Below are 23,683 nucleotides of genomic sequence, written 5' to 3'. Positions count from 1 at the left end.
TCATCAGATTATTCGAAAATTGGCAATGTCAGTTCCAGGAATTCTGAAATACAACTGAATCTTCACATAACCAAACAGTTTCAGGATCAAAAGAAGAGAACAGCGTACCTTTCTGATTTGGGGGTTCCCTTTTCTGCAATTGGTTTAGACTAGTTTCACTACCAAAGGATCTTTTGATTAGGAAAATTCAATTAATCACCATCGATATACGGAAACAATACCAGGGAAAGGCAATCCTTTACTTAAAAGAGAGAAAAGGAGGCTTTGGATATCACCTTTTCATAAAATTCAGCAACTAAATTAAGCTTTGCACTCAGTATCTGCCGGCAGCCTCAGACCTTTTTTTTCTACCTAATAATAAAAGCAAGTCTTATTCAATTTAGTCCCTTCTCGAGCACCGTCTCGACCTGTCAGAATTTGGCAGTTAAAAAAAATTTTTTTTAAAGAAGTAAGGGAAACACTAGGATTCCCGTACACATTGCTTCTTTTTCCGAAATCACATCACTGAGTCTTGAGCTTCCTTCACTCCAAACTAAGCCCTCAGATTCCAAATATAGTTCTTTAACCCCCGCCTCGCCACTCAATTACACATAAACCTTGCCAACTACAGAACCACAGCAGAAACCCCTACAAATCGGCTTGGCGTTCATCTTGGAAGTCATGCCCTGCAGCAACTGCCGATCGCCGAAGTGACGGATATTAACCACATTCAGCGCAACGGAATCAGACATGCAGAGCACACACGGCTTTCGCGAGGGAGGGAAACGCGACCCGGGAAAAGTGCGCTCCTCACCAGCCTCGGGACGCTCCACCGGGGTGGGGGTTCCCAGAAAGGAGGGGGAGAGGAGCCCGAGTAGGGGAATCCTGCCCTCTCAAGTAAAAAGAGCTGGATCCCCCGGCCGCAAGCTGCAGCCCGTCCTCGCTAAGGAAACGACGAGGCAGAGGGCCCTTTGCTCGGTAAGGCAGAAGGCAGACACTTTCTGAGGTCCGGATCAAGCCGATCCCCCATCCCCCGAAGGAGGCGAAGGGTGCCCCATGGGTGGCTGAGGGGATGCCCGGCCCGCGAGGGACAACCCGAGGAGAAGCAGTTTCATCTGATTAACACCTGAGTCGCGTCCGGGCAAGCACAGCTACTGGCGTGGGGCCGCCCGGGTGGGGGGAAGGGAAAGGGAGGAAGGGGGTGGAGATGGGATTCCCCCCTCTCTCAGAAGAGCACTAACGGAGGATGCGTCCGGGCCAGCCGAGAGCGGCATGCTTCAGACTGCGGAGCCGGGATCCCGCCGCCCGCACCGACAGCGCGGATCCCGCAGCGCCCTCCGCACCGGCCCCTCGGTCCCCGGGGGCCCAGGACTTTGTCTCCGAAGGCGCTGGGGCCTGACATCCCACGGGGTCGACCACGGCTCCGGCGGGCTGGGGAAAGGGACCCGCGGGAACACCCCCAATCTCTGGCGGTTCTCAGCGGTTGTAAAATGCACCCCCGCGGTTCCCTTCTTCAGCCTTCCCTCCTCCCGAGGCCGCAGAGAAGGGCCACCACAGGCGAAAAGCCTAAGGCAAGTCAGGGACTGCAGCCTCATAGGTCCCGCACCTCCTCCCCCGGTTACCTGTAAGGACTCCGACACGGATTTGATGGTCGTGGTTAGTAAGGATCATTCCCTCGGTCGCCATGTTTCCCAGCGCAGTCACCGCACTGACAGGAGCCGGGAGAAATTGGAGCCCGGAGCGCGCGGGCCGGGAGCGCGCTCGCCGCGGAGAGCGCGAGAGCTAGGGAGCCAGGGAAGCGCGAGGAGAGCGGGGAAGGAGTGGGAGGCCGTAGAGTGCTCGGTGGCCTGCGTGGGGGAGAGGCCGCGCCGGGAGTGCGCGGGTCCGCGGGAGGGGGCGGAGTCAGGGCGCGCGACCCCAAGTCCGGCAGGAAGGAGGCGAGCTGGAGGGGTCGGTGGCCGCACGGGGAGAGCGCGCGGAGGCGGCGGAACGAGGCTGGAGAGGCTCGGGCCGCTCTGCGGAGCGCGAGACCCAAGGCAGCTAGATGGCAGGACTGAGAGGAAAGGAGAGCACACGCTTTGGAGGTTGCGGGGGCGGACTCAGGGACAGGGGCGGAGCTACACCCTGAGGCGTGGAACTCGTGGAGAGTGAGGGGAGGAGTGAGAGCTCGGGTGCTGAGTACTGGGAGCGGGAAGGAGCGGGAAGGAGCGGGCCCAGCCTGAGTAGGACCGCGGATCGCTCCTGGGTGCGCGAGTAGCGCGGGATTGGCTGAGTGAACGTGGAGCGTGTGCGCGCTAGGCAGGAACGCAACCTCGGCCGGGCCCCAGACAGAAGCAATCCCCTGCCGAGCCTGACACCTCGTCGGTTGTCCGCGCCTTCGGAAGACTGTAGCCGGCGGGCCGGCCTTCTGAGGGGACCGCGGGAGGAGCGACACTGGCTCAGCACGCCGGGCCGCGTCTTGCAGCCCTCGGGAGCGGCCGGCCGCCCCACTGAAGGCGCTGGCGAACCTAGAGGTGCCTTAAAAAGCTGCGTGAGTGGCAGAACGGCGGCTACTATGATAGAGAGCCTGCCGTGGGCGAAGAGGGAGGTATCCTGTCCCGCCCAGTGTTAGCCGCTGGCTTCCTCAGTCGGCTCTCCCTGAAGGAAGATTTCCGCTTCACCTGTGTTTTAGGATTCCATCTCCAGTCAGTGCCTACAAGACGATCCTCACATGCGAAGCTTAGGAGTCTGAGGCAGGGCAACTGGAGTGGAGACACCTGGCTTCTCTTCCTCCTGCTGTCCCACGGTTTTATGGCCTTAAGCCTCTTCGCCGTGAGAGCTGCTTTTAGGTGAAAAGCATCTTATCTCCTTAGCGAACGAGAACGTGTTCCACCTGAATCACAGTCCATTGCCGCAACGATTCTCATTTCAGTATTCGTGGGATGTGAGATTACCAAGAAAATAGCTTTTGTTGCCATTTATTTCCATGTGCCTTTCATGAAACGTGTTATTAATCACCTGTGGCTGTTCTACGTTAGTTTCTTACTATCTTTCTGGACCTTTCAGCTTCTGAATTTTAAAAAGTTATATGCGTGTGTGTGTGTGTGTATACACACACTCATATGTATATATTTTTTCTTCTTAGCCGTAGTAAACCTGGAGGCATAAAAGTGAAAAGTAAAGTGAAAAATGTATAATATCAGTGTTTATACACAAATTTCAAAGTCACTTTGATTGTTTTGTTTTTTAATCCGGAGTCTCGCTCTGTCGCCAGGCTAGAGGGCAGTGGCATGATGTCGGCTCACTGCAACCTCTGCTTCCCGGGTTCAAGCAATTCTCCTGCCTTAGCCTCCCGAGTAGCTGGAACTACAGGCACGCGCCACCACACCCAGCTAATTTTTGTATTGTTAGTAGAGGCAGGGTTTCACCATGTTGGCCAGGATGGTCTCCATCAAGATCTTGACCTCGTGATCCACCCGCCTCGGCCTCCCAAAGTGCTGGGATTACAGGCGTGAGCCACCATGCCTGGCCAATTATGAGAATTTTATTGTTCCGCTGGAACATGAAATTACTCATCCTCTGAGGATTCACGTGCTTATGTATTTCATTTTAAATAATGGGGCCTACAAAGTAGATGATGGATGGAATTGAAGTAGGTAAAATAAATTAATGGTTTTTTTGCTTTTGTTTTTAGTATGTGTATTGCTAGTATTTTTGACAGTGATTAAAAATTTAAGCCGGGTCATGAACTCATTTCCTCATTGTCACCTTAGATCCTGGTGGCCAACGGGTTGTTAACTAGTTTTAAATGAGAGATAAAGATGAGAAAGTATGTCCAAAAGAATGATTTCCTTTATCTCAAACTAAACATGAAAAGCAAATAGTTGGTTATATTGTTATCTTTCTAACCTATCTTTGTTCTCTGCAACACACTCTAAATGATTAGAAAATACCTTGAGCTTATCATCTATCTTATGTCTATCTTAGACGTAAGGTCTAAACCTGCCCATTAGCAGGTTGTGACCTTAAACAAATTTGGGCCTTTTCCTTCATCCTTTAAATAAGGTGGTAGACTAAGTAAGTACCTTTTAAGTATAGTGGTAGACTAAATAAGCACTCCTTTAATTAGAATATTCTATAATTATTCATGGAAGAAAACTGGCACTTTATTTCACAAATCAATAAGAGAACAAGAGACTAACTTTGTGCATTCATAAAAGGGATGATGGTTAAATTGATTAAAATTTAAGTGGGGAAGGGTGGATATGGATTAAACTTTCTAAAGCTGCAGTCCCCAACGTTTTTGGCACCCGGGACCTGTTTTGTGGAAGACAATTTTTCCGTGGATGGGGATGGGGAGGGGTGATGGTTTCCGGATGAAACTGTTCTAGAATACCTCAGATCATAAGGTATTAGATTCTGATAAGAAGCCACAACCTAAATTCCACGCATCCACAGTTCACAATAGAGTTCACTGTCCTATGACAATCTAATGCAGCCACTGATCTGACAGGAGGCGGAGCTCAGGCAGTAATGGTTGCTGGCTGCTGTGTGGCCTGATTCCTAATAGGGTACAGACGGGTACCTGTCTGCGGCCCGGGGTTTGGGGACCCCTGTTCTAAAGTATATGGAAGTTTATTAACATTCATTATATTTTTACTGACTATAAGTATTAAAATTCCTAAAAAAAAAATAATAGAACTAAATTATAATGCTTGTCTTTCAACATTTTTTCTTAAGTGTATTCATCTTTCTCAAATTCAACAACCTTTTACAAACAAAACTTACAAAGGAAAGACACAATGACTTCACTGTCTAGAGTGAACTTTTACAGATGATTATTGAATGAATATTATAATATGTACACACCATTACTCTCTTTACAGTGTGACATTTCTTCAGAATTCGTCCTGGAATCAAATGTTATGCCAAAGGAAATTTTCTGAAAGGTAGGAGAGAGTGTCATTTTCCAAATATTGATAAATGTCTCAGGAAACATGGGGCATGGGGTGTGGTGTGGGTTGGGGTGGGAGTCTGTATGTAAATAATTAGAAGTGCCCAGGAAGTTATTCTTTCCATTCTTAGGGTTTTCATCATGAAAACTACAAGAGTTTCCATTAACCATCTAAGACAACATAAAAAAATAGGTTAACGTGGCTTTGATTACAATTATCATGGAGATGAAACTTTATATTTCAATAGGAATGAAGTTATTTTATTTATTTATTTATTTTTGAGACAGTCTTGCTCTGTCAGCCAGGCTGGAGTGCAGTAGCACCATCTCAGCTCACTGCAACCTCTGTCTCCTGGGCTCAAGCAATTCTCCTGCCTCAGCCTCCTGAGTAGCTGGGATTACAGGCGTGTGCCACCATGCCTTGCTAATTTTTGTATTTTTAGTAGAGACAGGGTTTTACCATGTTGACCAGGCTGGTCTTGAGCTCCTGACCTCAGATAATCCGCCTGCTTCGGCTTCCCAAAGTGCTGGGATTACAGGCGTGAGCCACCACGACCGGCCTGAAGTTAGTTTTTTCCTAGTACTGGTATATTTACACTTAGACCACCAGTTAACTCTGAGTTTTTCTGTGGTTAATCACAATTTCAATATAAGCAAGGCCAAATCTCATTGGGCTTTTCTAGGTCCAGACTCTCCTCTATGTTTTTTCCACATGTGCATACCTATGATAGTTTAATTTATGTAGTAGTCACAGTAAGAGATTGACAGCAATAACTGATAATAAAATAGTACAATTATAACAATTTACTGTAATAAAAGTTATGTTAATGTGGTCTCTCTGTCTCTCAGAATATCTTACTGTATTGCACTCAACTATTTTCAGACCAGAATTAGTTACAGCAATCCTAGGGGAAAAAATACAATGCCTAATTCAGCTAGCTTAAAGTTCATCTTGACCATAATCTATCTTTCTTTGGGGGAAAAAATACATTTAAAGCAACCAAAGCTTCACCCTCACCATTTTTTAAATGGTAAATACACATACATAAAATTTACCGTTTTAACCATTTAAATGTATATAATTCAGTAGCATGAAGTATACCGTAGTCCTCCCTTATCTGCAGTTTTGCTTTTCTTGGTTTCAGTTACTCTGTTTCCCTGAAGTCCACAATTGGAAACCCAGATGTCTGATGACATACTTGGTTGCAAGCAACTGATCCTAGTTGAAGCCAAAAGAAATTCATTGGCTCATGCAGCTGACAAGTCTGGACTTGCATAGCTTCAGGGTTGGCTAGATTCAGGGCCTGAAACTATGTCATCAGCATGTCACTTTGAGCTATGCTTTCTTCTTTGTTAACTTCATTTTCACCTTGGCTCATCCTACATTGCAACAAAGATGGCACTGGCTTCGCTAGGCTGTGTGTGTGTGTGTGTATACACACACAAATATATATACGTTTTTTTTTTAAGAGAGACAGGGTCTCTCTGTGTTGCCCAAGCTGGTCTCAAACTCCTCACCTCAAGATATCCTCCTGCTTCAGCCTCCCAGGTAGCTGTGATTACAGATGCAAGCCACAGCATCTGGCTCTAGGGTATTATTTAGATCAGTACCCCATAATAGTAAATAGTATATTTAAAATTTTTATTCTGGAAATTTGAATGTATGTAACCTACTGTATTAGTCTGTTTTCATGCTGCTGATAAAGAGATACCTGAGACTGGGCAATTTACAAAAGAAGGAAGTTTAATAGAGAACTCACAGTTCCACGTGGCTAGGGAAGCCTCACAATCATGGCGGAAGGCAAGGAGGAGCAAGTCACATCTTACGTGGATGGCAGCAGGCAAAGAGAGAATGAGGAAGACACAAAAGCAGAAGCCCCTGTTAAAACCATCAGCTCTCATGAGACTTATTCACTACCATGAGAACAGTATGAGGGAAACTACCCTCATGATTCAACTATCTCCCCCGGGTCCCTCCCACAACACCTTGGAATTATGGGAGTACAATTCAAGATGATATTTGGGTGGGGACACGACACAGAGCCAAACCATGTCACCTATATAAGCAAAAGCTCCATAAAGTCCTCAGTTTTTAAGAATGTAAAAGATCCCAGGAACCAAAACTGAGAATCATAGATTTACATCATGTGCCAATCCACAAAGCACGTATAAAGCAAATACCAAATTCCTCTCTCTCCCTTATACCATAGAGGTTATTCTTTCCTGCACACTCCAGTTTATATACCTTTAAATCTGCCTACATAGTCACATATTAATATTCAGAAGGTAGAGAAGTTCTTCCTAGGTATGTACTGACAATTTACAAATGTACAATGTTTCCACTTTATGTGGCTGTGTATCTGATAAGAAAACCAGGAAGAAAAAAATTTGATTTCTAAAGAAAGCACTGATTTTTCTCCCTCCTGAAAAAAACAAAAACAAACAAACAAAAAAAAGGTACACCATAGAAGAGAAGGGCAGTATTTTCTAGAAGAGGGAAAGATTTTTAGATATGGGAAAGGAAAATGAGATTTGCTAAATCGGAAAGTAATATTAATTGCCCCAGAAGCTATTTGATTTCTTAAAAGGGCTCTGTCTGCAATGCCTTCAGTTTTTAGGATTCAGTATATATGTCAAGAAAAGATAGTTTCAAGCTTAAAAACTGACATGGATTGACTTCAAATGGACCTTTTGAAAAATCAAAAGCATCGTGCTTTTCTACCGTTGTTCATTGGTTTCCATTTAACTAAAATTTATCTTAAAGCCCAGCGTCCCCAGAAAAATATTTTTTCTTAAAAAGCAATGTACAAAACAAAACTTATTTTGTTAACCTAAGTAATCTCATTTTCCCCAGGTTGACTAATAATTGGGGGAAATACAGTTTCTAGGAATGTTTATATCATGTTTTATACTTAAAATGAACCTTAAGTAAGTTTTCACGTTAGGAATCATAAGTGAATTTGTGAAAGAAGTAGAGAAGATGGATTTTTTAGTTGGCCTGAAGATTCTCAATTTTACCGTGTAATAATTATATGTCATATGTATCTGCCTGTGCATCTCCTGCCGTGAATTGATTGGTTGCAGAGCAAGCCTCCCTTTCCAGCACAGGACCTTGTTCTCTTCCCATTTCCTAATATTTGTTGACTAAATACAGAACATATGAAGCAATAGGGACTTTGAATTGGTAGCAATGCAGGCTCCTTCCAAGGTGCCAGAGGGACCAATAGAGATTTTACTTGTTGCGCAACAGATTACAGAAGCCTCTACCAATAAAAGGAGAGACACCATCTAAGGTGGCCATTGTTCACATAAACAACACTAAAACTAGATTTTCTGCCTGGATCTATGAGTGTAAGGCAAAATGTTGTGCATTGTCGCTTCCCCTCTTTGATTATTGTAATTCTAGACTAAAGATGAAAGTATCAAGCTGTTGTTGGCCTTATTTCATTTAGGAAAGAAGTGTGACAAACATTACTAATCACTTTCTGGCAATGCAGAAAGGCAACTTTTTGGGGTAGAATGTTAGCCAATATCCTCTACATAGCTAGAAAGTCAAGATAAAATAAATGAGATAAGCTACAAAAGTAGTCTACCCAAAGTTATGATTTGTAAATGTATTGCTGGTGGAACAGGTTTTTCCTCAATTGACCTTGAACTTGAAAAGTATTGCCCATATGGGGTTAAGGTTATCAGAGATTTTATTCTCAGAGGAATATAATTAGAATATTATGAGTACAAATAAAACTATAATAATGATGTTTCAATCCCAAGTACTTTTTGATTACTAGTTCAGTTTACTATAACTTGATTTAGAGATAGGAATACCCTAAATATAGACAATATAGACATATTCCCACCAAGTTGTAAGGTATAGCCCTCTCTGTAATTTAATATTGGATGTATCAGTTAATCTCTAGGGAGTTTAAGTTGCTTGAATAACTCTCTGACCTTTTGAGTAAGTTGACCATATGAATTTGTCTGTACTCACAAAACTGAGATCCATTTCCTGGATTCACTGAAATGCAGACACTCATGAGGAGTCACCCAATCTAACTGATAACTTTATGCTGCCCTTATGAAAGTCAGAATCCAATATGAAGTCCTAAAGACAAAGTAGAATAACAGGCTATCCCAGTTTTGTGTTTTGAAAAAATGGAAAGATTTGGAACATTTGAGGGAAAGATGTTAAGCCTGACTGATAATGAACATAGAATGTAAATACTTTGACAATGGCGAATAATTCACTTTTTTAGAAGTTACAACCTCAGCTACCAAGTAAACTACTTTATTCCATGTGTTAGTTAAAAAAAAAAAAAGCGGGGGGGGGGGAAGGTCATATACTAATCCAAACTCATTGTAGTGGTTAAAAAAAAAAAAAACAACAACATAATTTTAAAACATTCAAATGATAGTCTTTTAATTTAATTTTAAAATTCGGAATCTAAAGCCCTAAGGTTAAATGACTAGTTCAAGGTAATCAGTAGTACATTCAGATTTTATATTTTTATCTTTTGTTCTCATTGCTCCGTCTAATCCAATTGACTTGGAAAATCTCTCAGGACTGCCAGAATCTCCCAGGGACTAAATAAGTACAGTGATGGCTTTCTTGAAACAATATAAATTACATACTCCACTAACTCAGTTGGTAGAATATGAAAGTAATCACCTCAGTGTTTAAGAGCCCATTATTTTTGTGGTTAGGAGAGGAAAGATACAAGTTAGATTGGAATATGAACTGGCAGTATTAATACCTGGGCTCCGGTAACCAGCTCTGGCTCCAATTAACTGAAGGAATTTAGACACCTTTTCAATGTATCTGAACTCCAGTTTCCTTTTTTGGAAAGCAAAGGAAACTTTATAGTTATTTAAAGTTCCTTCTAATGCCAAAATTCTGTGATTTCTTGTAAACCTTTTCCAGTGCAAAAGTACATTTAAAAAATTCATCTTTAAAATGCGTCTTTAAAGATTTAAATTGATTTTGAGAAAAAGAAGATTTTGAATTGGCTGGCTCACTTTGCTTATTACCAGAAAGTATGAGGGATTCCTACAGATTATGAAGTGTTTTGTGACAAATCAACTCTTCTATACTGACATGAGATAGGAAATTAATGACAACTTAGAGGAGAAGAAAATATCTGAAGATCTCAGGAACTATGATATAATCCAGTGGTAATTTACACAAGGCAGGACATCAAGAGACCTGGGACTTGGAAATTAACTTTCTGTGGCCTTCTACATGTCATTTACTGAGCCTCTTTAAAATACTACGCACTGTGTTAGGCAGTCAAATGAAAAGATAACGAGATAGAATACCGGGTTTCAAAGAGCTCACGACCTTGTGAGGAAGGTAGCTGGATAAATCAATAATTGCGATAGAATTCATTTAGTGCTATGACAAAAGTAAGAGAGCCTAGCAACAAGTCTCAAACCTGATTGTACATTAGAACTTCCTGAGAAGCTTTTAAAGCATACGGATGCTTTTGTCCTATCGCTCAGTTACCATAATTTAAATTATCTGGGGTGGGACCCAGTAGAATGCTATTTTTCAAAGCTCTTAAGGGGATTCCAGTACACAGCTAGGATTGAGAATTAGTGGGATAGAAGGGCAGCACATTCAGTCCTTAAGACAAACAGGCAATGGTCATAGCTACAGGATAGAAGTGTCTTTCCACTTTGTGCGTGGAGCTAATAGAACTCATGATACATGGGGAGAGAACTGTAAATATTAACAGTAATGTGGAGCTCAATGTGGAATGTATGAGAGAAGGGGTACATAGTGAAAAATGAGACGGAGAAGGTAGACAGGAGGCAGATCATTTATGGTCTGTAAAGGACCTTGGACTTCAGCAAGAAACCAGTAGGGGAGTGACATGATCTCATTTATGTTTTATAAAAGATAGCTTCAGTGGTACTGTGGAAGACGAATTAGAGGGATTGGAAGCAGGGAAACCAATTAAGAGGCTATAGTAATCCAGGCAGGAAGGAGGGCCTAGGGGAAAAAACAAAAACAAGTAAAAAACCACAGTGGTACTAGGAAGGTGGATGATACTCAAGGAATAGATAACAAGGTGGCAGAATCAACAGGGCATTTTGATGTTTTTGGTGAGAGAGTGAAAGAAGTCTGTGGTATGTAATTTTACTTATTTTGTGCCTACTTTTGCTCATTTCCCAGTGGTGGATCTGTCCACAATTACATACTTCAGAAGTGGAGGGGAGTTCCTTTTTATGGACTTAGTAAAAACATATTGTACAATGGGTTGAAATGTGGTCACTTCAAATCCAAAAGCTATCAAAATAATCAGAGGCTGTTTACAATCCCTAAATGACTACATTCCATACACGTTTAAGGCCAAACATCCAACATTTCCACCCAGATTGGTGGGGGGAGAGAGGGAAAACAGCACTAAAACAAAGGTTTGAGAGATTTTAATTAACACAAATGGCTATGCCTTGTCTTTAAATCTGTCCAAAGCAAATGGAGTGAAAGCCTGCTAATTCTTCAGTGCTTCATCTGACAGTGACCTCAGAAAAAAGAGCCTCCCTCCTGCATCATCAGGCTGACTTCCTTTAGTTCCTTGTTGTTCTGTGTAGATCTTTGCTCCCAGAATTCTCTAAGACAGGAAAAAACAGAGGAAAAAGGACAGCTAAAATATTGAGTACCCTAGCACCCACTTTGCAAATCTCCTAAAATATTAAATTAGAATATATGTTAAGCAATGCATTCCAAAAGTCTATACCCACTATCTATTCAAGCCCTTAAAATGATTTTTGGTTTGTTTAAAGAAAGTAGTTCTCACCACCTGGTGTTCATTTCTGCCAGTAGTCACTCTGTCCATAGTTGTAGTGCCCATAGTACCTAGGGGAAAACATTAGGAAAACAAGAGCTTCTTTTGAGGAGGGAAAAACAAAAAAACAAAAAACTAGTTTTGTTTTGTTTTGTATCACTGTGGGTATTAGCATTGATGTGAATTTTCTGTTTTTTTTTTTTTTTTTTTGAAAATAACTTTGTCAAACATTATTTAAGAAGTTGGAGTGGCAGACTATTTTTCTGTTAAGAGCTCATGTCCCACAGGGGGAAAATTCATTTAAGAATTATATGCAAGTAAATAAAAAAGTGGAATAATAAGTTATGTGTATATATACATACCCTCAGATAAACCAGATAGATATATTTCACAAAAATGGTCAATTGTAGATAGTGGAGAGTAAACAAAAGATAAAGATGGGGGAAGAGAAAGAGGAAGCATAGAGAATGGCAGGCGTAGGGTGAGAAGGGGAAGGGAGGCAATGAAAAGGAGAAAAAGGGAGAATTATAGGGTGCTCAGTAGGACCCATAGTAAGTCTGTCCTAAATTAGAGTTGCCAGACTTAAATATGGGACTCCCAGTTAAATTTGAATTTTAATATAAACACCAAATAATGTTTCATATATCTCATGAAATATTTGGGACACACATACTACAAATTATTTGGTGAAATTCAAATTTAATAGGGTATCCTTTTTTTATTTGCTAAATATGATAACACTTTCCTAGACATACTGCTGCACTCCTGAGTGGGTGATGCCCACAAATTATGGAATTTGTTGTCACCCATTAAAATAATATTAATAAGGGTACAGTTTATTTTGTCAAGCTTCAAAATTTATATTTAGGGGGAAAAAAAAAGTTTTTCTCCCCCTGAATTTCTGTGAGGTCTTAAAGAAGTAAAAGAATGACTTAGTTTAGAAATTAACTTTATAACCTATTAATACCATAAACCTAACTTTGACATTCAAAAGGTTCATGTTGCCTCAAAGCTTGAAAAAGCCTGTACTTGAAAGCAACAGTACTACTTATCAAGGACCCGGATTTGAGCTAGCTGTGGTTTTCCGCCCCTGCCTTTCAGCATTTTAGCTTAACACTACTATTTTCCCTTCAGCAGCACCTGCTGAAGTATAGTTCAGCCATCAGGAAGGAAAATACTAAAGTGAAGTAAAGGTTAAAGCCAGGAAGAACGACTTGCTTTCAGAACAGAAGGAGTTAGAGAGTAAATAAGGTTTCAAGAGTATTCATTTCCCACCTCGCTGGGCTTTCATCTGAATTTATAAGTGTAGCATAATACTCACAACCAACCTTCAGGTTTTTCTCAGAAGACCTCAAGGAAATGCTAAGAGTTGGTGGGGATTGAGGGGAGGAGAGAAAAGAAAAGCTGTCAGAATCAAATGTCTTAACACAAGTTATATCATTGCTGAAGATAAACCTCTTCTTTAAACACCAGGAGATATGATGGGAAATTCAGTTGAATTTAGAGATTGCTTAGCGCCTGTGCTTTCTAAGATAGGTGACTGCCAAAGTCCACAAACTTGCTTTCTGGACTCTGTAGAAGTTAGGGAGGGCCTACAATACACCCTGAGTCAAATTATAATTTTACACTGGTGGGAAAGTAAATCCTTTCAAATGTCACCTGTCTCCAGAAAAATCAAAAGTAAAGACTTCACCGTAGGTGTAAACAGACTAAGTGATGCAGCATGCCAAAGATAACACGGATGATGGTAATGCCACATCCTGGGCATCAAGGGAATTCAAAAGTAGGGATTTGTTAATGTGTAACAAAATCAGTAATATTAGCACAGGATTGTATTTTGCCAGCTACACAGATCATACCACTGCAACTCAGCCAACCAGCACATAGGACAGTGGGAGGAGGAGTTCTTGGCTAAGGGTACTGAGGTAAACCCTTCCTCTACTTGGAAATGCTTAGAACAGAAGAGCCTGTACCCTGATTTATTGAGAGGTGTGTCCAAAATTATATTCTGCCCTTTCTCTAAGACAGGTTTGTGCAGTTCAATTCTTTTGAAACTAGAGAAGAAGGAACACTGTCCTATAACACTATTAAGTATACAAACTTCAAATAAACACCATCTTTTATTTTTCATTTTAGTGCCCCAATCACGTGATTTATCTGTGGTAGAAGGGAACACTATTCTACAAGGATTGTGGAGGAAGTGGGCAGTGACTTTTTTGAAATGGAGAGAACTGTAGTACAGGGAGTAAAATACTAGGTAAAAATTATGCAACAGAACACTGAGTTTAACATGGTCTAATCAAGGCTGCCAGTAATATACCTTGCTGCCAAAAGACCGTGTGATAAAACATCAAGAAATTTTTTCCTTTTTTCGTTTGATACATAAATGTGGCACCTTTTGTCCTGAGAGTAATAGAAGACGGATCTCTCCCACAGCATTTCATGGTTCCTGAATTACCACTCTGTGGACTTGAAGCCTGGATGTGGTTGGTGCCACCTACTGGGCTAAATGCAGAATTACCAATCTCCTGCTCAACAAATTAACCTTAGGGAGTATGATTCTTCACTGGGAAGATTATACATTATAAACAGATAATAAATTTGTATTCAAATTATAGCATTTAGATCTAGAAGAGGCATGAAAAGTCACGTACTTTTACACATCCATTTTGTAGCATAATCTAGCAAATAAGGATTGAATATGGAGCCAGAAGCCTGGCTTCTCTGAGCTTGTTTCTTGTTCTATAATACCTTTCATAGAGTCACTGTGACGGTTACACAAGATATTAAGTTGTTAACATACTCCATGTTAGTATTGTTTGTATTTTTAAAAACTAAAATTAAGTGACTTTCCCAAGTCATATAACTGGTGAGCCTCAGAGGAAGGCCTGCAACTCATGTATCTCGGTCTAAATTCATGCTTTTTTCCTTAAATTACAATTTGCCAAAATTTGATGATGAGATGATTTTAGGTGGCAATTGGGATAAGTTTCAGTGTTGGAACGTGGCATTAAATACTATAAATCGGCCGGGCGCGGTGGCTCAAGCCTGTAATCCCAGCACTTTGGGAGGCCGAGACGGGCGGATCACGAGGTCAGGAGATCGAGAGACGATCCCGGCTAACACGGTGAAACCCCGTCTCTACTAAAAATATACAAAAAAATAGCCGGGCGAGGTGGCGGGCGCCTGTAGTCCCAGCTACTCGGGAGGCTGAGGCAGGAGAATGGCGTAAACCCGGGAGGCGGAGCTTGCAGTGAGCTGAGATCCAGCCACTGCACTCCAGCCTGGGTGACAGAGCAAGACTCCGTCTCAAAAAAAAAAAAAAAAAAAAAAAAAAAAAAAAAAAAAAAAAAAATACTATAAATCACAGTGAGAAAATTATTGCCTTTTCAATTATTTCAAACTTGATGGCATCAAGGAGAAAGTTGCAGTTTGGTGCTGGCTTTCTTTAAAATTCTCTGTCTTTTTTTTTTTTTTTTTTTTTTTTTTTGATATAAAGTCTTGCTCTGTCACCCAGGCTGGAGTGCAGTGGTGCGATCTCAGCTCACTGCAACCTCTGCCTCCCAGGTTCAAGCGATTCTCCTGCCTCAGCCTCCTGAGTATCTGGGACTATAGGCATGTGCCACCACACCTGGCTAATTTTTTGTATTTTCTTGTAGAGATGGGGTTTCACCATGTTAACCAGGATGGTCTTGATCTCCTGACCTCATGATCCACCTGCCTTGGCTTCTCAAAGTGCTAGGATTACAGGCATGAGCCACCGTGCCTGGCCAAAATTCTCTATGTCTTTCTAATCTCGCTTCCTATAGGAGATAAAATAGATCTCAGGCTTATGTATTTTTCTAGAACATTAAAATCTTGTTTTTTTGTGTGTATTTATTATGAAGTTTACCTTCTATTATGGAAAACTATATTGATTCTTCATTTAAAGTAGTAATAAAACTTTTACTTTCAAGGAATGCATTTAGGAAACTAAAGAAATCAGTGTAAACAGCAAATAATAAATAATAGCCCCAGTGATACACAAAGTTGGAAAATACTACAACACCTACCATTAAGAAATTATTACTGTTGGTATTAACTTCTTTACATAATTACTTTTAAAATCCTTTATGAAGAGAATATTTGTCTTCTTTTCAATAATCAAATACTAGAGGTGAAAAAAATAGGCCACATAACCAAAATATAGGACTCCATTAGATTTCAAATCCACTTGTGCTCAGACAAACCTATAGAGTTTGAATACGTGTGTTAAAAAATGAAACTGGCCCATAATTAGTGCTAAATGAATGCAGAATCAATATAACACACTGATCCATTGCCTGTGGCTACATTAATCTGTGGTAACTAAGCAGTATGATACCCTATCATTTAATTCTCCAGGAACATAAAAGGAAAGCAAAGAAAAGAAGGTGTGGATCTGTGGCTGTTCCAATTCAAAGTTGATTCAATGTTTTACATGCAAGGGGAAAAATATCTCCTGAAACAATCAAGTTGAATGGAACCCTTATTTACTAATTTAGACTTAATTTGATTCTGGAGCTAAAAAGCTTTTGGCTCTTTACCCTATAGATCCCTTGAGATGACCTTCAGCTAATTTTGAATGAAGTAAAACAGGGACCTATCTGTCTTCCTCATAACCCTCTTCTCTATCTTTTAAATTTGTATCTTAATGATTTAATACTGCTTCTGGTTGCATTCCAGGTTTCTTTCCAATTTTATGCTGTCCGATTATTATTAGAACATAAGTTGAAAGAAAAATATGCATGGAATACTGCCTGAAGGATAGTCAGTCCAGTCTTCTAGTTTTCTAAAATTTACCTGTGGATCAAGCCAGACCAGGGAGTCTTATGTACCTGAATCAAATCATCTTGAGTCAATTCATCACTTAAAAAAATTCAGATTAATATGTTTTTATCAGATTATGCCAAAGAACAGAGGAGAAACAACCTAGGAAATTTGGATTCTGAATTTATTTTGAAATATTGTTGAAGACATTGGCGACTATCATCACACAATGTCCTGCCCCCATTATATGGTCCTGGAGGAGAAATTTCTCTCAGATTTCAACACCAGGAAAAACTGTTTCTCCTGAGCAATTAATTGGTTTGTTGTTATTTCATGAGTTTTGCAAATCCATGTTTCTTTTTACTGGAAAATTCAGAACCAAATTTGTAGCCTACCTCTGCCAGCTGTACAGTACTCCCATTATGCATTCTTGTGTATTTGCCCAGCTTCAACTTATTTTCCCTTTTCTTTGATTTACTCATATATTTATTTAACCCTATGTGTTGACTGTGATTTTTATAAGCTGTTTAAGCCCTTTACAGAATAAGACTAAGAAATTAGAAACATACACACTGATACTAATAGAACATTGTCATCCCTTGGCCATGATTTTCCATTGCCTGTCCCTTTTAAAAAATGGAGTTCATATTCATAGATACGTGAAAATTTAAGAACCTTTTCCCTGTCCTCAGAGCCACCCCTATATTCTATTTTTTAATGAACTATATTATTTTCTCTAATATTGCCATAAATTCTGTGGGGAAATCGCTGAAACTCTCAGAGGGACAACTGGATGAAATTCACAACCATTGTCAGATGTCTGTCTCCTTGGCCACCTACTTTGAAGTAGTGGAGTCTATTCCAGCCAGATTAATAAGATTAAACAATTCTAATTCCTAGAAAAGGGGATGAGGTGGAAAGGAAACATATTTTATTGAGTGCTAACTATGTATCAGCTACATATGCTAAGTATGTAATATATTACTTTATCTTTACAAAGGAAAACAATTCTCCCAGAGAGAATATTTGCCTTAGTACATAAGCTTCTGAGTCATAAAAGTCATGATAGGCCGGGCGCGGTGGCTCACACCTGTAATCCCAGCACTTTAGGAGGTAGAATGTGGGTGGATCACGAGGTCAAGAGTTCAAGACCAGCCTGGCCAACATGGTGAAACCCCGTCTTTACTAAAAATACAAAAATTAGCTGGGCATGGTGTTGCATGCCTGTAATCCCAGCTACTCGGGAGGCTGAGGCAGGAGAATTGCTTGAACTGGGACCCAGGGTGCAGAGGTAGCAGTGAGCCGAGGTCACGCCACTGCACTCCAGCCTGGGCAACAGAGCAAGACTCTGTCTCAAAATAAATAAAGAAATAAAAATAATGAAAAAAATTGTTACTGTACTACTAACATTTAACTTACTATGTGCCAGGCATTATGTTGCTCACTTTACAAGTAAAAGTCTCCAATATAAAACAAACAAAACAAAACCTCAAACTGTGTACCTGGGATATTCTACCTACCTTGGGACCCAGGAAGATTTAAAAATGCTTGTATTGGCTCAAAATTCTGCTGCAAATACAGTGATAATTTCAGGTCATTGGCCTTCTGGTAGTTCTTCAAGGCTTCAATTCTCGGCTGAATCACTTTGCCATGAAAATCATTCTGAAAAGAACATTTTCCAAAACTACACATATAGGATTGGCTTCTCTGAATCCATTGTTACCTGAATCCTCTTTACTCAGAAGTTAAAAAGTAATTCCATCATGCTCAGTCTTTAAAAGTTGGGTAGAAAGTATTTGTTATTTTTCCCCATTTAGAATAGAACAAAATCAAAACATAGGAAGAAATACCATTTATTCCAATTTCAGAGATAGGTCCCTTCAGCTATCTTTCTATGACACATTTGTTTTAGCAGGGCAATTGGTAATCTAGGATGTGGGGACTGGGCTTCACAATATGCAGCTAAAAGCCTTTGTATTATATGAATGAAATTGCATCCTATATCCAGCCTTGGAAGACCTTAGTACCTGAAGGATGTTGTTTTGTTCCTGATACTTGACCCATTCCATTTTCCTCTGTTGCTTTTCCTGGTGGAAGAAAGAGCCTCTGGGTGACAAAGTAAATTGAGATCAGAAATCAGTTTTCTCAATATGCTGCAAAAGCCTTATAGCAAAATTATAGTGTCACAATTTACTATTAAATTGACTTTAACTGCAGGATTCTCTTAATTGGCCTCAACTGTACAAGCCACCCTCTAAAAGCCGAATGAATAGAGTTATTTTCTGTTGGTGAGTTGTTTATGGGAAGATGAGATACAAACATAATACCTGAAAAACTGAATACATTTTCAAAGACAAATGAACAGGAGTTCTGACATCATTTAGCTGTTGCAGAGTTATCATTGTTGGTATAGCTTCTCTCACTTTTTCCTAATATGATTTCCCAGAAACTTGTGATATCACTCTGACTTAAATATAGTAACACAGGGGAACCAAATCTATAAAAATTGGTCCAAGAGCACACCATAGCTTGGGCAAATTACTGCAACATTAAAGATTTCTAATTTACTAGTTCTAAAAGCCACTACCATTCAGAATGGCTGTACTACTTTCCTTATATCCTTCACTTTCTCTGCAAATGATTTCTCCAGTTCACTCTCAGTCTTCCTAGGTGATGAGGGGGATTTGGGAGCCTGGGATGAAAGAAGAGAGCTAAAGGAATAAGAGGTTCCAGGAAAGAAGTGCAATGTCTCAGCAGGTCATAAATCTAATAAACCCTAAAAACCCAGATCCTACCTATCTGCCTACCCAAATTAGCCCTGATTGTCAGCAGGCTGTTTCCAGCGGTGTGACATTGACGATCTTGAAATTTTAAGTACATGCAGTCCACTTGCCTTTCCATCCTGCAAGTCTGCCTTGTTTTTTATCTGTGGTGCTTTTTGTTGATCACTGAGTTCTTCTGCCTCGAATGTCTGTGGAAAGACATTTTGGCAAAGCTTTAAAGTAGTGGAAATTAAAGAGGGAAGTGGAAAACCAGTATGGGTCAAGGCTTTGGTTCCTGCCTGTCAGCAGCTTCTCAGGGCCTGGCATGAAAAGTGTACTACCAAAGGGAAGTCAGAATGTAGTGAGCCCTTCTTTCATTCGGTCCCTTGAGTGTACCTTATAGGAATGAAAACTATTAGCTGGACCCTTAGCCAGTCACTACCCTAAGCTACTTACTGCATTACTCATTTTCCTTACTGTACTACATTACAGACATTCTCATTTAATCTTCACAGTTCTTTGAGGACCATTTTTGTTTCCATATTATAGATGAGAAAACTGAGACTTGGAGAGGTTATTTGTTTAGGGTCACACATCTAGGAAAGTACAGAGTTGGAATTTGAACCAGATCTTTCTGATTCTGAAGCCTGTGTTCTTGAACACTAGGCTTGCTGCTCTTCTCCATGTCTTCTTACTAAAATACGAGTAGCTAAAGTTGATCACGAGTTAAGTGTATGGATGTCCCTTTTGAGAGCTCTGTAGAAGCTGGATTTAGATAGAGGAATTGTGCTGGCACATTTCCTAATACAAGGACTCGAGAATCCAAGAACTAAAACTTCTAACAATTCATAGAACTAATTTGTAACTGCCCACAAGAACCTGGAGCACATCTCAATACGAGATGCAGGGCTTTAAGGTATTCTGATTATTTGTGGAAAAGTGAGATAAAAAAAAAAAAAAGACAGAGATCCCACTATATACCTGTTTATATCACAAGACACAATCTACTCTTCTAGTTGCATAGTCTGTGAAGAAGCACTTGGGTCCCAAGGGATTAGTCTTGGACAAAGTCTTAGACAAGGAACAAAGGAATTCCCTGTCCCCTTCCCCCTACTCCCTGGCTCTGGTTTCCCAGCAAAAGGTCCTAATATTTTTATCTTAAACAATGCAGTGATTATTGTAAAATTATAGGGTCATTAGAATTAGGTATTCATTTGTTTATTCATTCAACTTACATTTATCGATTCTCTACTATGTTCCAAGCATTGTGCTAGGAGCTATAGATTCGGATAAAGCAATCAAGATACTGAAGGAGCTTGAGAAGATACAGAGGAGGCAGGGAAACAAGAAACAATTTAAAAAGTAATACTACAACAATAATAATAATAATTTTATATTATAAACAGTGCTATTGAGCACATGAGCAGAGTTATATAATAGAAAAGAGGAGAAAGATGCCCTACTTTACATGGAGAAACAAGGATGGCCTCTCTAAGGAGATGACATTTAAGCTGAGACCTGAAGGATGAGAATGAGCCAACTATGAGAAAATAGCACTACAGGCAGTAGGGAAGACGAGCAAAATCCTTGAGATAGGAAAAGGCTTGGCATAAAAAGTTGCATAGAAAGCAAGGGAAGGACATCTATGAGAGGAAACTGAAGAGTGGGCAAGAGCCAGATTATGCCACAATTAGTGGCTGTAAAGGTTTTTCATAAGAAGAGTAACATGCTTTGTTTTAAAAAGTTCACCTTGTCTAATGTGTAGAGAATGGATTGGAATGAGGCATGGTGGAAGCAAGGACATGAAACAATGAGGATGGGGGCCAGAGGAAAGGGAGGTTCTTTGCATTGTGATCTGTAGGGCAATGCTTTCAATAGATCCTTAGAGGCACACCTTGTTCCATAGCATCTCCATTTCCTTCTGAAGCGTCTTGTTTTTCCTTTCCTGTTGGAGGGGGAAGAACCAAACAAACAGAAGCATGTATTTGTCCAGCCATTGAAGTGGGTTTGGAAGAAGTTACTAGATAATGGTGGGAAAGGGTCCAGGGACATAGTAAACCACAGAGGAAGGCAATGAATGGGTCTAACCCCAAATCCAGGTCTAACTCCAAATCCAACATAAGAGATGTTGTTGGTGGTGATGATGATGATGATGATGATGGTAAAAAAAAAAATCCAAGTTATTTTTTAAGTAATAACTTTAATTATAATAATCGTGAGATAATATCTATAGAAATGAGTTCCTAACACTTAAGATGTTCTTATATGACCATTTCTTGGGGGCTTAGACCACTAATTTTAATTCTTAAGATCTTTTACATTGCTGATTAAAAGAAAATCTTATACGAATCCCACAGAGCAAACTATTTATTTTATTTTATTTTGATAGGTGTTTTTCTATTCTTTATAGCAGATATTTTACTATTCTTTCTGAAACATGAAGAGTTAATATGGTCATATTCATTAACTCCCTAGATAAAAAGTTTTTAAAAAGTCAAAGAATAGAATTTTTGCTCGCTAGTCCTGTTCTTCCCAACATTCCATCTGACTCCCTTTGGGTCGCCCTGGACTTTCTAGATCACGGAGATATGTGTGTTGGAGCATCGGATGCCAGAAATGAGTACTCTGTCTTTCTCTCCACATCTGACACTGCAATGGAATTGATCCCTATTCAGGAGGCTGTTGCTGGAGTACCTCCAACTTCTTACCAGGTTCTGTTTCATCTCCTCTGCTTCCTTAAGGAGCTCCATGACCGAGGATTCCTCACACCCCTTCCCTGCCATGATCTGCCTCATGATCTGAAGACTAGAAGAAGGAGAGGCATCATAAAACATACATACCTCCTTAAGGGTAATACTGATGTTCTGCAACCAGTCAGAAAGTACTCTACCATGAAAGTTAGATGGGGACTGAAATCTCAGGAGTTATGGAAGCCCTTCTGGTAATAGAAGATCTCTATAACTAAGATGTTTCCATTTCTAATTGACATTTGCCTATCTATGTGCTCTAGAATGAATTCTGTGCTCTTTAATGCTTAAAACTTAGGTCTCCAAAAGCCAGGGAGAGTCCTTTCCACCCCCTCGGAAGAATGTTGCAGTGTGTGACTTTTGGGAGAAGAAGGGGTAATTCTACCCCCTCTTTAAGAAGAGGTTGAAGAACCTGCTGTCTTCTAGGATAAATCCCAGAGTTATTTCCTAACCCATCTCTGTCCTCTGTCCACTTTCTCCCACCTCCATGCTTATTCATATAAGAACATTTGAGTCTATTGGGGAAGTCACTGATATCCTTTCGCAGCCCCAGAGAATGCAAGCCATTCAACTAGAACAAAATCTGAATCAAAATCAAGTCTTTGTGAGAGAGAATATTCCTTAAAGGCATAAATTATTTTATGTTTGTGTTCTTGTACTTTTTTCTCCCCAGTTCTAAGGAGAGAACACAATTTTAAGCCTTTGTGTTTCTTGCTCTGAGAGAAGTCTGTGTTGCTGAGTTGTAAGCAGCTGGTGCTTGACCACAACTTTCTGCCTGGGTTTTGTTCTCCAAAAATATGAGTCCTTTAAGATGCTTATGATAAGGATGTAGAATAAAGGTAGACTCACTGAGGTGAGATGTTCTGAGACTAGAAAGGAAACAGTGTTTGTGGGTCTCAAGTACAGTGAGTGCTCTGGTAAAGGGTTAAGACTTCAGCTGCCTAGTATATTTAGAGAGGCCGTGCCTTAATTCAGAGGGCTCCTAGGCTTAGAAAATACTGCCATTCCACTGCTTGGCATAGAAAAAGCAGAGTTATTTATTCTAAAGTGATCATGCACAAGAAAGCATCTGTGTGACCGTGGTAAACTAATGCTATTAAAGGCCTTTCACTATTTCTTGGATGGGCAGCCTGGGGAGGAAGAGTTATAACTTGCCCCATGAAATAAGGGCTGAGTCATGTTTAATTTACTAAAAGAAAATAAAGGATTTGTTGTCACCCTGACTTGGTAGTTACAAATTCTTTGCCTACTACAGCTGAATTTCCAAACCTTTTAGTAATTGATAAAACAAAATTTGTAAGTAATTATTCCCAGTCCTATGGAGATTAAGTTCTCTAGCCTTTTTACCTCTAGGAATCCAGAATAAGAGCCCATACCTCCTTTGTTTTTCCTCCAAGTTAGACATTAACTTCTGGAATAAGAGGTTGTTTTTATCTTCTAGAGGTTTGAGCATCTCTAGCAGTTCCTGCTTCCTTAGCATTAAGTCCTCATTTAATTCCTTCAAGTAGTTGTCATCTATTTTAGAACTTCTGTGGGAAGAGGCACAATAATATCTGCCTTTAGCCTGGGTTGAGAGAGAGAGAGAGAAAGAGAGACCCTCTTTTCTATTTAGCATCTTCCGTCAAAGACTCACCTTATTTTTGAGGGCAGGTAAGATCCTGGAGAGTTTGCACCACTTGTCATCTTGAA

The 23,683-nt window shown here is 40.4% G+C and overlaps 2 protein-coding genes and 1 long non-coding RNA gene across 46 annotated transcripts in view; 1 reads left to right on the top strand and 2 right to left on the bottom strand.

Annotated features, from left to right (window-relative positions):
• The window catches only part of GPHN (gephyrin), a 734,620-nt gene extending 732,587 nt beyond the window's left edge, over positions 1 to 2,033 (bottom strand). For all 43 annotated transcript variants that reach the window (XM_073997568.1, XM_073997563.1, XM_073997564.1 and 40 more), the window contains exon 1: positions 1,602 to 2,033. Coding sequence is in view for 30 of the 43 variants with exons in the window: in XM_045397540.2 (XP_045253475.1) it covers positions 1,602 to 1,665 (64 nt within the window). In the remaining 13 variants the exon portion in view is untranslated. The remainder of the gene's footprint in view (positions 1 to 1,601) is intronic.
• LOC135971605 (uncharacterized) overlaps positions 726 to 23,683 on the top strand; it is a 70,438-nt gene continuing 47,480 nt past the window's right edge. For both annotated transcript variants that reach the window (XR_012415886.1, XR_012415885.1), the window contains exons 1-2: positions 726 to 957; positions 4,845 to 4,907. This is a non-coding gene — a long non-coding RNA (uncharacterized lncRNA). The remainder of the gene's footprint in view (positions 958 to 4,844; positions 4,908 to 23,683) is intronic.
• On the bottom strand, positions 11,323 to 23,677 carry CCDC196 (coiled-coil domain containing 196). The gene is made up of 10 exons (XM_045396642.2): positions 23,628 to 23,677; positions 23,371 to 23,523; positions 21,956 to 22,052; positions 21,142 to 21,192; positions 19,379 to 19,456; positions 19,094 to 19,177; positions 18,513 to 18,572; positions 18,006 to 18,147; positions 11,710 to 11,768; positions 11,323 to 11,523 (listed from the first exon to the last, which is right to left on the bottom strand). Exons 1-10 carry the CDS (start codon positions 23,675 to 23,677, stop codon positions 11,404 to 11,406), a joined length of 894 nt encoding a protein of 297 aa, XP_045252577.1. The 3' UTR covers positions 11,323 to 11,403.

The sequence above is a fragment of the Macaca fascicularis genome, chromosome 7 (genome assembly GCF_037993035.2).
Source record: "Macaca fascicularis isolate 582-1 chromosome 7, T2T-MFA8v1.1".
NCBI lineage: Eukaryota > Metazoa > Chordata > Mammalia > Primates > Cercopithecidae > Macaca > Macaca fascicularis.
This window is presented reverse-complemented; position numbering and strand designations above follow the sequence as displayed.

What these genes read in the sequence shown, in the direction of transcription:
- CCDC196 (XM_045396642.2), bottom strand. Translation starts at nt 23,677, where the DNA reads ATGACAAGTGGTGCAAACTCTCCAGGATCTTACCTGCCCTCAAAAATA. An exon ending in AGGAGATGAAACAGAACCTG is followed by an intron (nt 21,193 to 21,955) that starts GTAAGAAGTTGG and finishes CCCCTCCAACAG; the next exon opens with GAAAGGAAAAACAAGACGCT. An exon ending in AAATCTTCCTGGGTCCCAAG is followed by an intron (nt 11,769 to 18,005) that starts GTAGGTAGAATA and finishes GTTTTCCCCTAG; the next exon opens with GTACTATGGGCACTACAACT.